At 41.7% G+C, this 14,065-nt stretch overlaps 1 protein-coding gene across 3 annotated transcripts in view; it reads right to left on the bottom strand.

The window, feature by feature from the left end:
- HELLS (helicase, lymphoid specific) overlaps positions 1–14,065 on the bottom strand; it is a 46,416-nt gene that overhangs the window by 24,413 nt on the left and 7,938 nt on the right. For all 3 annotated transcript variants that reach the window (XM_084635390.1, XM_084635388.1, XM_084635389.1), the window contains exons 3-8: positions 6,785–6,907; positions 5,383–5,442; positions 4,753–4,789; positions 4,567–4,631; positions 3,986–4,027; positions 1,771–1,995 (exon numbers count right to left, since the gene is read on the bottom strand). In XM_084635390.1, the coding sequence (XP_084491516.1) occupies positions 1,771–1,995; positions 3,986–4,027; positions 4,567–4,631; positions 4,753–4,789; positions 5,383–5,442; positions 6,785–6,907 (552 nt within the window). The remainder of the gene's footprint in view (positions 1–1,770; positions 1,996–3,985; positions 4,028–4,566; positions 4,632–4,752; positions 4,790–5,382; positions 5,443–6,784; positions 6,908–14,065) is intronic.

Below are 14,065 nucleotides of genomic sequence, written 5' to 3'. Positions count from 1 at the left end.
TGCATAATTGTACTGTCATGCTTCTGCACAGAAATAGGAATCTTCCTACATAGTTACACTGATATTTTAGCCAACTAGCCTTTATCATCTGCTTTCTAAAAATCAGCACATTGTTACCTTTAAGTTTGAGCCAAAAATAATGAGGAAAAAACTTGCACTTGTATCCTTTTAAGCTTCTTTGGTGGATAAAAGGCGATTTAAAGAAAAACTGGGAGAGGTGTTTGTTTGTTTTTTAAACATTAGAAAGTTAGGTCTTGTCTACCCGGAAAGACACTATGGCCACATCTATACTAGGAGCGCTTTGGTAGTATAGATATACCAGTATACTATACAGACAAAGTGTGCTCCTAGTGCGGACACAACATATACCAGCAAAACTGCACTTTTTCCAGTAAAGCTTATTCCAACCCCCTAGCCCGAGAGAAATAAGCTGTAACATGAAAAAGCGCAGTTTTGCAAGTGTACCTGTGGCTACAGTAGGGGCCATTTGCTGGCACTTTTTCACACCCTTGACCAACATAACAGTGCCAGCAGAAATCTGTAGTGTAGGTATGCCCTGTGATGAATGCAGAAGACTTAATTGGGTCTATTCTGTTCTTGTTGCTAAGTCAGGCTTTCTTTTTCAGTATGTAGTGAAGTGTACAATTTAGATGAAACTGAATGTGCATGTAGGCTATTTTTATTTAGCAATTGGAACAAAGATTCAAGAGAGAAATGGATTTTAAAACACCTTTTAGAAGGCTCTTGGGTCAATACCATTGGTCACAAATTCCCATAAGGAGGAAACACATGCCTGAACCTGGGTTGGACCTGCTGGATGTTAAGCAGTTGGTATACTCAGGTTCCTGTCTAAGAGTGGGAAAATGGCACAAGATTCCACCCTGGGACAGGTACGGGCAAGAAGCCTACCACCTGAAGAGGTGCACTCAGAGAGACCAGACATTGAACAGGTGCAGTTAGCCCTGTAATCATGAGAAGTTGAAAGAGGAAAGACTTTTAGTCAGAATATTTAAATCTAATACATTTAACTCCAATGCCCAATATAAAGTCTTTGTTAAAAATTCAAAATACCAACTCTCCAAATAGGTTGCAAGAGCTCACAACACATATCAGATCCCCAAGACATTCTCTAGTTAGAACAGGGAAGACTAGACTTGATACTCCTGATATTTCTAAAGTGAAAAATCAAGAAGAAATTTTTTTTAAAATATCCACGCCTCTTTTATACATCATAAAGAAACAATAGGTGCACGAGCCCAATTTTGTGTTTTAGAAATCCTTTACAGGCCACTTGTAATTCCAAAACAAAGATGGAAGCACTGAATTTTGACACTTGGGATAGAGCTAATCTGAAGTCAGGTAAGGAACATCCTGCCTGAAATATCAGTATGTTGTAACAGGGGAAATGGAGTACAGTCTCCCACATGCATTTTTTACTCCTATTAGAAGAGTGGCTTTAAGCTGTCTTCCTTGAAAATTTCCACCTGGACATTACGTGGCAATGCCCCCATACATATTCTCTTCTTTTAAAGGAACATGTATGTAATTTCTACAGTTCAGTCAACCACACAGGGCTGGAAAGGCCAAAGCTGACATGGACCGAGAGTTCCTTAAAACAAAAATACAGCTCTGCACAGCTTTTGTGCCAAACCCAAAAGAAACACTGTTCCCCCAATATACTTAATCTGGAAGACTTTGAAACATGACCAATATCATCTTCTGTTGAAATAAGTAGAAACATAAGATTTAGGCTAACATATAGATTCATACCCTGAGCCATTCCATGCCTTCAACTTGGTACCACCTCATAACACCTCCTGAAAAAAGCTTTGGCTGTTGAAAGGGTATTGGCTGCCCATTAAATTTCCGTACTGGATCAAGGAAGTGCTTGGCATTATGTCGTACAGCTTGTGACAACCTATCTTTAATGACGCTATTAGAATCTCCATTTTTCTGTAGGTCTTCTGCACCCAGTTTGTTAGAAGAGCTTTCATCCTACAGAAGGAAGTTTAGAGAATTTAAGCACAAACATTGCAAAGCTTAGTTAACATACTGAGCAAGCTGCTGAGACTTCTGGCAAATCTCCAAGTCAATGTTATTGCTACAGTTAGGAAAAACAGCATCCAGCTGCAATGATAAAGGCAGATTTAATCGAAGTGTGGCTGACCACACACAATAACTCAAGCACAAAATTTCCAGTGATGATATTGCCACTTAGCCAATTAATATTTAAAACATTCAACTACTAAATGGCAATGTATCCTTCAACTCTTCGTAGTTTAAAAGCAATAATATTTACTAAATAAAATGATAATGTTGAACACCAAGTTGCTATCCATAAAAGTGAACTGACCTCAAAACTTGACACACAAAGGACAGCATATTTCACGTGGAACGGTTTCCCTTTAAGGGAATTCTAGTGACCACTAAAAGTTGGCTCCCCCCTCACATTCAATTCCCTAGAAGAACAGAGCAGAAAACTAACAGCCAACCCGCCCCCTCTCCCCGCACCTTATTAATTCTCAGAACTAGAACACTATATCACGTGTATGTTGCAAGCCTGATCTGATATTCCAGCACTCGGTTTTTCCTTAGCATATGACTTATACTTTGAGAGGCAAAGATGTTTCCCTTGTGCTCCACACTACACTATCAAACAATTCACATTTAACACAAGACAAATTTAGGCTCCAACTTCTGGAGGCTTGAGCTTAATACTAAATCAGTGCACCATTAAACCCAGGGGTGGGCAAAGTTTTTGGCCCGAGGGCCACATCGGGGTGCAAAACTGTATGGAAGGCCAGGTACAGAAGGTTGTGCCTCCCCGAACAGCCTGTCCCTCACCCCCTCACCGCACCCTTCAGACCCCCTGACACATCCAACCCTCCCTGCTCCTTGTCCCCTGACCACCCCCTCCTGGGGTCTCCTACCCCTAACCACGGTCCCGGGACCCCACCCCATATCCAACCCCCCCTGCTCCCTGTCCCCAGACTGCCCCGACCCCTATCCACACCCCCACCCCCTGACTAGCCCCCTGGGACTCCCACGCCCTATCCAACCCCCCCTGTTCCCCATCCCCTGACTGCCCCCCCAGAACCTCCACCTCCATCCAATCACCCCCTTCTCCCTGTCCCCTAAATCCCCCACCATGCCGCTCAGAGCAGCAGGAGCTCGCAGCCCTGCCGCCCGGATGGAGCCAGCTGCGCTGCCTGCGCGCCAGCGTGGAAGGGGGGACAGCAGGGGAGGAGCTGGGGGCTAGCCTCCCCGGCCAGGAGCTCAAGGGCCGGCAGGATGGCCCTGTAGGCCAGATGTGGCCTGCCAACCCTAGTTTGCCCACCTCTAATTAAACCCCTTACTTTTAAAACTTCTAGTAGAGCACCTAATGCTATAGCAGCTAGGCATTTATTTACAGAACAAGTTTAAAAATATACCACATAAAGTCATTCATAATGTATAAGTAAAACCACCACTTTGTCATGAATAAAATCAAGTTAGACAAAAATCATATATCTTATATAGGGTTCCCAGTGCTTATCTTTCCTAAAATTGTATTTATTCTATATAAATGTAAAAGATGCATATTTGTTTTTTTATCAGTTAGAATGAAGAAAGAAATTGAGCTAATATATTTTAGACATTTCCTCCCAGTTTAATACAGAGAGCAACAAGCAGCAAAACTGTATTTCATACCTCTCTCTTTAGCAAGATGTTTGGAGGCATAACCCAATACAAAATTTCAAGATAAAGAATTTTATTTTCAGATACTTTGATTTTAAAATCACTTATTCCATGTTGGTATGTGCTACTTAGATTAACAAATATAGAGAGTTAGAAAAGTAAGTTTTCAGTAATAAACAACAATTAAAATATGGGGGCAGGAAATGAGGTAAAGCGATCTAAAATACAATGAGGAATTTTGAAATTGAAGACATTTAAACTGGTTTTACAGTGTACACTTAAATTGGAACAATATGAAAGGACATACCTGATTTTCTACTTTGCTTTTTTTGGCCACTGACAAGATTTCCTAGAAATAAAAAGAAAACGCTAGTGTAAAATATGCTTTACAGCAACTTGAAAAACTAGTATAGCAACATCTATTTTTGTAAAACCTTTAATCCCAGGATCTGAAAGTGCTTTAAGTGAACCTCAACCAAGTATTATCCTCATTTGCTGATAAAGAAAACATGCATAGATAAAGTAAGTACCTTGCTCAAGGTCACACAGATGGGAATACAAAATAAAATAAAGTTCACATTTTTACACGCACACACGTTGGGGAGAGAAGAAATGGGTACACCTTCTGGAAGTCTGCTTAAATTCCTCATTTTGTTAACAAAGGTGTATGTAATTATGTTCAAGAGACAATAATATAAGCTGCAGAAATCACATACCATCACATTTTAGTCAACCTCTCTGAAATGGCACATCAATGAATTCTACGTATGTTTAAAATATGCTACAGTACCATAAGACAGCAGTATCTGGAAGCTACATCACAAGTGAATGCTAATGTATAGAAAATACTTTTCTATTTGCTGCAAATTACATAAAATGCACTCTTACTTCTTTGGACATGACTTCTGAAATGTAATAGGTTTCATCTTCTCTTCCTCTTTTTTTCTTCACAACTACAAGAAAATATCACAGAGCTCTTAAAAGCTCAAAATACTGGTAAGCCACATCAAAAATTAAGAAAACTGAGTACTGAAATATAGACAAAAAGCAAAACCTAACGATAGATAAACCTACCAGATTTCTCCTCTTTTTCATCAGTTAGATTCTGACTCTAGAAAGTGAATATTTAAAAGCGTTATCAACTTAAATATTCTCTAATATCTCTTGGACAGATAAGAGAAAGATGTAATCAGCACTGACATGTTTACATAGTTTGTAACTGTATTTGACATCATTTTTGAAAATTGTTACTCCCAAGCATTGTAAATATGTTTCTAAAAATAGCATCTAGCTATGTTAGAACAAGGTTCAACATAACATGCTCAAAATATACCATCAGGTAGTCGTGAATAAAGTTTGGGCTAAAAACTGTTTTTTCAAAAAGTCTGGCCCACTTTGGAGAATCAAGCCCTTCTAGATACAACTGTTCAAAAAAAGTTTAAGTATGGCTTTGCTTAAGAGGACAGTTGTGTGACATGGACATACATGGAAAAGGCTTTATGATAGTGTATGTACACGCAAAAGCAAAGCCAAAGACTGGGAAAAAAAATTTTTTTTTCTACTAACTTAATTTTTAACCTTTACCAATCAAGGAAAGGTTACATACAGCCTACTCTGAAACCCATATTGCTGTATCAATTTTAGGGAATTTGTCATGCTGATCCCAGAGAAGCAATTTGTATAAAAACAGCCAACACATCTTACCGTTGCCGCTTTTAATAACATTTCTTTCTTTTTTTCTAATTTCTCTTTCCTTTTCTGCTCCTAAAAAACACAAAGTTCTTACTTGTATTGAACAGCTGCAATAAATCTACCCATTATAAAAATACTAATATACACCGAGTACACACAGCTCCATATTAACAATGGAAACTGGGGACTGGTTTTGCTTTTGTAGTCATATATTTTAAAATGGTGCCAAGATGAAAGCTGATAAGTAGCTGAAATTGCTTGGCAGTGGGTAAGTAGAATTATTTTGTACTGCTTTTTGCTGTATATTTTACACAAAACTAATGGCTTAAATGTAATGCCTTACCTGCAATCTATTTTTGCATGACATGCAGCTGCACTTTCAGTTTTACACTTTGCATTGTTCCAAATACAGCAAAAGTGACCATTTAACTGGACTACAGTGTCTTTAAAGGAAGTAGTCTTCTGATTACGTTGAAGAAACTAGGATTTCTAATTAAATACGGTTAAAATTCTCACTTTTCAGTCAGGAATTCTTAGAATCCTCACAGATCTCTTTGGTACATGTAACACGGAGCAATAAATAAAAGCATGGAGTTTTAAAATAGGAACATGTTAAGCAAAATACCCTTTCCGAGTATGCATTTATACAGCTGTAATAACTGCAGATTGCTCTAATCAACAGATTAAAAAAAAAAGACTGAAGACTCCACTATTTGGGAAAAGACACCCTTGTAGTCTACCAAAATCAATGCTCTGTCTCACTGCTGACCACATCTATCCTCTTGAATCCCTTCACTGTCTTCCTCTTTCCTTTTGTACCAAGTTTAAGCCTATTTCTTAACTTTCAATATTCTGCAAAACTCTTACTTCACCTCTTGCTCCTTGTTCTACCTTACGTCTTTGCTCCATCATCATCCTCTCGTGCCTGGTTTCCCACCTTCTTTAATGTGGTCTTTTATTTGAAATATCCTCTCAATTTGTTGTAAAGAGACCTCTCCTTCTCTTCCACATCCCCCCAGACTGATGCCATTAATAAGAATTCTGCTGATTTATTGTTATCACAGACCTTAGTTAGGATATAAACTCTTTGGGGGTGACTTCAGATTATTTTTAAAATGATATCAGTGTTATGCAAAGGACTGTGGCACCCACAGGCTGACACTGTATTAGGAACTTAAAAAAAACACAACTTTGGAAGGAGCTGTAATATAGATAGGGCTGTAATAGTTTCTGGCATTTTTATCTGGGTTTAACTAACAAGGTGACAGACATCAGAAGCTCTCACTGAGGGAATTTTTTTTTTTTTTTTTTTTTTTTTAAGATTCCCTAGTGCAGATTAGGATTTACAGTGCTCTGTAATTAAAGAAGAAGAAAAAAATCAAAATTCTGTCATTTAAACTTAGAACACATTTACCTCCAGTTGCTGCTGTTCCATTTTGGTCAGCAAGAATTTTGAATATATGTTGCTTTTTTCAAGCAAGTGTTGAAGCCTCTTGTAGCGCATTTCACTGGAGTCTCTGTCCCAGGACATGCGAGCCTTGCAAACAAAGAAGGAAAGCAGATCTTTAGCCATTTCAACTTTTACTCTTTAGAAATGAATAAAACCATTCCGTACATCTTGAACAAGATGGCTACAATTGTATTACATATATACAAACCCTTCCCTCCCAATCATTATACGCTTGGGCTACATCTACACTACATGCCGCCACCACACATGCATGCATGTCATATATGTGCAGCTAGATGCTGCAGTGAAAAGCTGACTGCAACCACTGTGGCATATAGCTACACCTCAGTGAAAGGTTATGGTACAAGAGAGGCAGTAGAGAAGGGTTCTGGCAGCAGAGAGTTGCAAGGAACTTTCCCAGCTGCCTCCCCTGCCAGAGCTTTCTCTGTGGAGAGGAAATGCGCCAGGAAGGGGGGGGGGGTGGGTGACAGAGCCTTTCCCTCCTGCCACTATCCCTCCTTTTGGTGGGAGAGCGCTCCAGCAGCAGGGCACTGCTGGAGGCCTTTACCTGTGGCAGGGAAAGGCTCCACAGAGGGGAGCAGCCCAGCCCTTTCTCCGCTGTCTCCTGCTAGCAAAGCCTTTCCCTGTTAGGGAAGTTTTTTCTTTCAGAGGGGAAAGGCTCCAGCAGCAGGACACTACATGGCTAAAAACAGCCATGTAGATAGGAAGACAGCTTGGCCTAGTAGAGAGCATGTATGGTATATACTTGCATACATACCCACTGCGTTCAGGTGTGTTTTTACTTACCTAAGCCGTGTCTCACCAGCTACACTGCGATTTATACCCATGCAAGGTGGGCTAGGTGGGTATGAACACTACACATCACCAAAAGATGTACCCTTTGAGGGTTTGGACAGACCACTCCCCTCCCATACAGTTTTCAGTGTGTAACTTCTTAGATTTTAACACGAGGCCTTCAAATAGCTTGTCAACATAAGGTTTCTAGACATATACTCAGTAAACAAAACAGCCTTTAAATGATGCCTGCTCTATACTTACCAAACAAATCTTAACTTACAGTGTGGACAGAGCCCAAATTAACTTTACCAAGCAGAGCAAGTCAGTTGCACATGCACCTGGAATCATCATCATTAGTGCATTTGATACAGAGTAAAGTTATAGTAAAAAACCATGAGATTTGTGAATTACTTTTCTAAACCCAAACAAAAAAGTGGAATAAAGCTTAGCACTAATCAGTCAAAATACTAAACATTTGACAGGAGGGTGAATTAGTATATCTAAAAACCATGTTCACTTGGATAACTCTGCAACTACCCTTGAAAAGCTCTATAATGGGGGAGGGAGAGGGGAAAGAAAGGTCTGGGAAATCTTCCAGAACTAAATGGAAGCATGTTAGTAGAATGATGGGGCAATAATCATTGTATGGGAACAGATTCATTCATTTCCTCCAGACAGTGTACCTGACCACACATTACTTTGTGGAAATGATGATGTGCTCTTTGCCCTGATAGGATGAGCCTTGGAGAGGAACTGGATGGATAGATTTACCAAAAAAAAAAAGGCCACAACAGTCAGGCTATCCATGAAGAAGGGGGTTTGAAGCACAGGAGGGAGAAGCTGTGCCAGGGTGAGGGGACTGATTAAGAGATGTATGGTACTCTTAATTTTATTGTTAAACTGAGAATGCCTTATCTATTTTTAGCTTTAAGCCTAGATGTTAGGAAAACCCTGTTTCTGCTATTCTACTATAATTTTCTCTCCACCTTTACATAAAATAAATTTGTTAGTCTCTAAGGTGCCACAAGTACTCCTTTTCTTTCTCCACCTTTAATAAAATCTTGTTTTTAAACATGATTTGACTGGTGGACTATTGGCTGGATAATTTCACACAGACTGCACTAAAAAGATGAGAACCTCTCAGTTTCTAACTAGAGGTAAAGAAGAATAAGGGAGTTTCTGAGTCTCAATCCCGCATTGAGGGTCTCTTAACAGAGCATGGACAGCAAGGCCTTCTATCAAGGTGTGTCACAATGAACGCTGGGAAGGCTAACACAAGGGAAGAAGCCTAAAGACCAAGGCCTTGTCTACACTACAGAGCTTGTCGACACTCAACAAGAGCTATAATAAAAATTAAAGAGGTAGCTGTGTTAGTCTGTATCCACAGAACAACGAGGAGCCTGGTGGCACCTTAAAGGCCGACAGATTTATTTGGGCATAAGCTTTCGTTAAAAACCCCAGTTCTTCAGATGCATCCGATATGGATAGGAACAACTTCAGATTGCTTTTGGCATTCACAGAACAGCTGCAGACAGTGAACCGTCGCTTTTAGGCTCCGGAAACAAGCATTGAATGGTGGGATCATATCTTCATACAGGTCTGGGATGACGAGCAGTGGCTACAGAACTTTCGGATGTGGAAAGGCACCTTCCTGGAACTGTATGCGGAGCTCGCCCCAGCATTGCGGCGTAGGAACACCAGAATGAGAGCTGCCCTATTGGTGGAGAAGCACATGGCAATCTGTTTGTGGAAGCTGGCGACTCCAGACTGCTACCTGTCAGTCGCGAAACAATTTGCAGTCGGGAAGTTGAGCGCTGGGGCTGCTTTACTGCAAGTGTGCAGGGCAATTAATCACATCCTGCTACGAAGGACCGTAACTCTGGGAAATGTGTGTGAAATAGTGGATGGCTTTGCAGAAGTAGTGCGTGAAATAGTGGATGGTTTCCCTAACTGTGGAGGGTTGATAGATGGCACACATATTCCAACTTTGGCACCAGACCACCTTGACACAGTACATCAATAGGAAGGGGTACTTCTCCATGGTGCTACAGGCGCTTGTAGCTCACCGTGGGCATTTCACTGACATCAGCACGGGAAGGCACATGACGCATGCATCTTCAGGAACACCGGCCTGTATAGAAAGCTACAAGCAGGGACTTTCTTTCCAAACCAGAAGATTACAGTGAGGAAGTTGAAATGCCCATAGGGATCCTGAAAGACCTAGCATATCACTTACAGCCATGGCTCATGAAACCTTACACGGGAAACCTGGACAGCAGTAAGGAACAGTTCAGCAATAGGCTGAGTAGGTGCTGGATGACAGCAGAATGTGCCTTTGACAGATTAAAGGAGCGCTGGCAATGCCTTTAGGGCAGGTTAGACCTCAATAAGGATAATATTCCCATGGGCATAGCTGCGTGTTGTATGTTGCATAATCTCTTTGAAGCTAAGGGTGAAAGGTTTGCTCACGGGTCAAGTGTGGAGGCAGATCTCTTGGCTGATGATTTTGAGCAGCCAGATACCAGGGGCAATTTGAATCAGGGAGGCTTTGAGGCAACACTTTGAAAATGAGAACCAGTAATGTGTATCTTTGTGATTACATGCAGTTTTCCTAGGAAGTAATGATGAAATCTGGGGCCTTACATTCCAGTAAGCAAATGATTAAACTGCCTGTTTATGTATTGGTAGTACCTGCTATCTGAATTTGTAGGAAACAAATAAAGATGAATTACCATTCAAAATTTGCTTTTATTTGCTTTTATTGCACAAGAAACACCACACACACAGATGCTTGGTAGGTAAGGAGGTACCAGGGAAGGGCAGACTTTCAGAGCTGTGTGTAGGTCCAGTTATCATTTTGAAAGTTGTCCAAAGGGGTGGAGTGAAGGGGAAACTGAGAAGTCCCGGAAAGTGGAAAGGACTGTGTGGGCCGAGCTGAGGGGCACGGAAAAGAGTTCTGCATGTGCTGCAGGGGAGGGCGGGCACGGATCTGGTCAGTCTGTAGTATTAAGGACTTCAGCATCTGTGTTCGTGCCTCCATTACTTTAATCATCTGCTCAGTAGCATCCTTAAACTCCTGATTTTCCTTTTCTGTCCTGCCTTTTGGCTTCCCTCCACTCCTTGTGTTCCCTTTTCTCTCATTGGAGAAGTGCAGTACCTCCTGGAACATGTCTTCTTTGCTCCATCTTGGGCACTTTCTTATCTGGCGGAGACACCTGGATGGTGTGCATGGGGTGTTCCTCAAGGCCACATCTGCCGAAGCACAAGGAACAATGCACAGAAGCATGACTGTTAAAATTCACATGCAGCATTGAAACGTCAGTAAAGTACACCTCTGGTAACAATCACTTTCTCACTGATCCTTGGCAAGCACGCATCTCAGCAAACAACCAAAGCATGGTGAGTGTTGGCTGGGGAGGCGCTCTACACGGGGAAAAGAGCATTCTGCAAGGGTTGCGTTGCAGCCGAGTAGGGAAAAAATTCTCCCACTCTTTTGCACAGGTGGGGTTCATTGTAACTGATCTCACTTCTGAGGGTAAGCAGGGAAGCAAAGGCACATCTACTACACACTTGTGGCTTCAGCCCTGGTCCCTATGCTGCTTGCCTGTGTGCTGTTTTGGTCCATGCACAAGTGATTGCCAAATGGTACAGGAAGGTTTCCTACAATGGGGGAAAGAACGACGCAGTTCTGCCAAGGAGCCTTCAGCCGAGGATTGCCAATTACCTCCAGGAAATTTTCTTGGAGATCTCTCTGAAGGATTCCTGTGAGATCTTGGCATGCATCAATACCCTGTTCTGCTGTACTGACTAGCTGCACAGGGGAACATCCAACACACAGAAACATAGCCAGCCTTGTACATTTCTATACCCTGAACCACCTCCACACTACACAAACCACAGCCACTTACCAGGCGTCATCTCTTCTGCTTCTTGCTCACCAGAGAGCAACTGCTGAGAATGGCTACACATCTCCGGAGTGCTGAACAATTCCTGGATCCCCACCCCACCATGAGCTCCACATTGTCATCTAACTCCACCTCTTCATCAGTGACTTTGTCCTCCGGGTTAGGTCCTCTTTCCACCACCTCCAGGCCCGCCAAAGTATCCACGGGGCTCTTGGTGGTGGGGTCACCACTGAGGATACCGTCCAGCTCCTTGTAGAACTGGCAGGTCTTAGGTGCAGCACTGGAATGATGGTTTGCTTCTCTCACCTTATGGTACACCTGCCTCAGATCCTTTATCTTCGCTCTGCAGTGCGGCGTGTCCCGATCATAGCCCTTTTTGCATAAGCCTCGAGAAATCTGCCTGTAGGTATCAAAATTCCTACAGCTCAAGCGCAGGTGGGACTGCACAACCTCCTGTTCAATATACTGATACAGCTCCATAGCGGTCCAAGCGGGAGAGCGTTTGCTGTGATAAACTGCCATAGTCACCTGAGAAGATGCGATGAAACCCCTCCATGCCAAGCCAATGGGAAATGGAATTTCAAAAATTCCTGGGGCTTGTAAGGGGGAGTTGTTTACCTAGCTGCAGGGCAGTGGAGTTCAAACTGCTGACCAGAGCGGCAGGGTGGGCATTGTGGGACACCTTCCTGAGGTCAATTAAAGTGATAAAAATCAAGCATGGTGTTTACACTGGCACTTTGCCGGCAAAAATTTTGTGCCAAAAGCCTTATGTCTCTTGTTGGGGTGGTATTATTTTGTCACCAAAGCAAGACATTTTTGCTGTCAAAAGTTGCATCGCAGTGTGTACGCATTCACTGTTTTGTCAACAAAAGCTGCCTTCTAAATGCCATGCAACATTTAAAACCTTTGACTCACTCAGTTTGTCCAGAATAGGCTCTCAGTTTGTCCACCTATTCAGTCTCCCTCTGCCCAGCAGGATTTTTCAATCAGATTCCTTATTACAGAATGTTTCCCCTATCTTTTCATCAGACTTCGTATTCTCAGTTTTGCAAAGCAGCATTTTGCCTCCAGCACACACAGTAGAAAAGTGGCTCCTCTGTTGAACTGCTGTACAAATCACCTAGCAGGGGGTGCAAAGTAGTGACAAAAAGAAAAAATGAGACCTTCTTGAACATGCAGTTTCTAGCAGGACCCCATGCTGCTAATGGTCCTCCCCTGCCTGAAAGATACTGGAGATGGTAGAAGGAGGAAGGCATACAAGAAAATAAAGTGTTGCCAATGCTAGAAAGGAACTTTGTAGATTCAGAAGAACTGGAGGGGGCTGCTAAAAATAAATCAGTCTTATTACATTCTAGCAATATTATAATAATGGTTGGGAAGGCACTTGAACTATAAGCCCCTTTTTCACTGTTACTCTTTGGATTGAAATCTCATTATTACTCCACAGCAGAAATTTCTCTTTTCTAACGTGAGAGTATGACGAAAATCTATTCAGTTATTTGAGTTATCAGAGCAAGAGATCTCTGTTTTTATAAGTTAAGAAATTTGATTTATACTGAAGCACTGGTCAGATAAAGCAGGTTTGAATTTAAAATGTCAAACCCATCATAGCTGGAATCCTTGTTAATGAACGTGTGTGCTTTGCTAATTTTTGCAAAATGCTTACGCAATAAAAGAAGTTAATGAGCAAAACTGGCATATTGTTATTTTCTTCACAGACTCATTACCAAAAAGTTTGTAAATATATGCATGCTCTCAAAGTCTTTGCACCTAATGTCCACTGTGGTAATTCATTCTTTCTTTGCCTTGAAAGTGGTATCAGAAAGGATGCTAGATGTGTTAGGCCCTGAATGTTTCCAATTTCAAAGCTTGCATAAACTAAGATACAGTAAAAAATTGGTACAGAGTTCTGGTATTCACTAAATTTGAACTGATTGGGAATTATTAAACAAAAATTTCCATGAAGCTGAACATAAGATCACATTCAAACACAATGTGAAAAATAAGGGAGAATTCAGTACAGAAGATTGTAAGAAATGAGGAAATACAAGACTATAGTTAAAGATTTAATTTTTGCTTTAACTCATTTCCTCCAGAAACTCCGCAATATTAAAAACCTCCCTCAGAACACCATCTTTGCCACCATGGATGTCACTTCCCCATACACCAACATCCCACCCAATGACAGCATCACTGCCTGCCTCAAACATCTACAAGACTACATCTACACTACAGCCTATGTCGGAAAACTTATATTGCTCAGGGATGTGAATATTCCACCCCCATCTGCAATGTGAGTTACACCAACATAAGTGTTCATGTGCACAGCGTCACATGGCTTATGCCACTCACAGAGGTGGTTTTTTTATGCTGATGGTAGAGCTCTCTCCCATTGGCAGAGAGCGTCTTCACCACGTGCATTACAGTGGTGCAGCGTACTGGTACAGCTCTGCCCCTGCAGCGCTGTATGTATAGACATACCCCAAGACAATGGGCAACACCCAGATATCTACCCCAAACATCACCAAACTCATCCATTTCA

This window comes from Lepidochelys olivacea (assembly GCF_965140295.1).
Source record: "Lepidochelys olivacea isolate rLepOli2 genome assembly, chromosome: 7".
Lineage (NCBI taxonomy): Eukaryota > Metazoa > Chordata > Testudines > Cheloniidae > Lepidochelys > Lepidochelys olivacea.
This window is presented reverse-complemented; position numbering and strand designations above follow the sequence as displayed.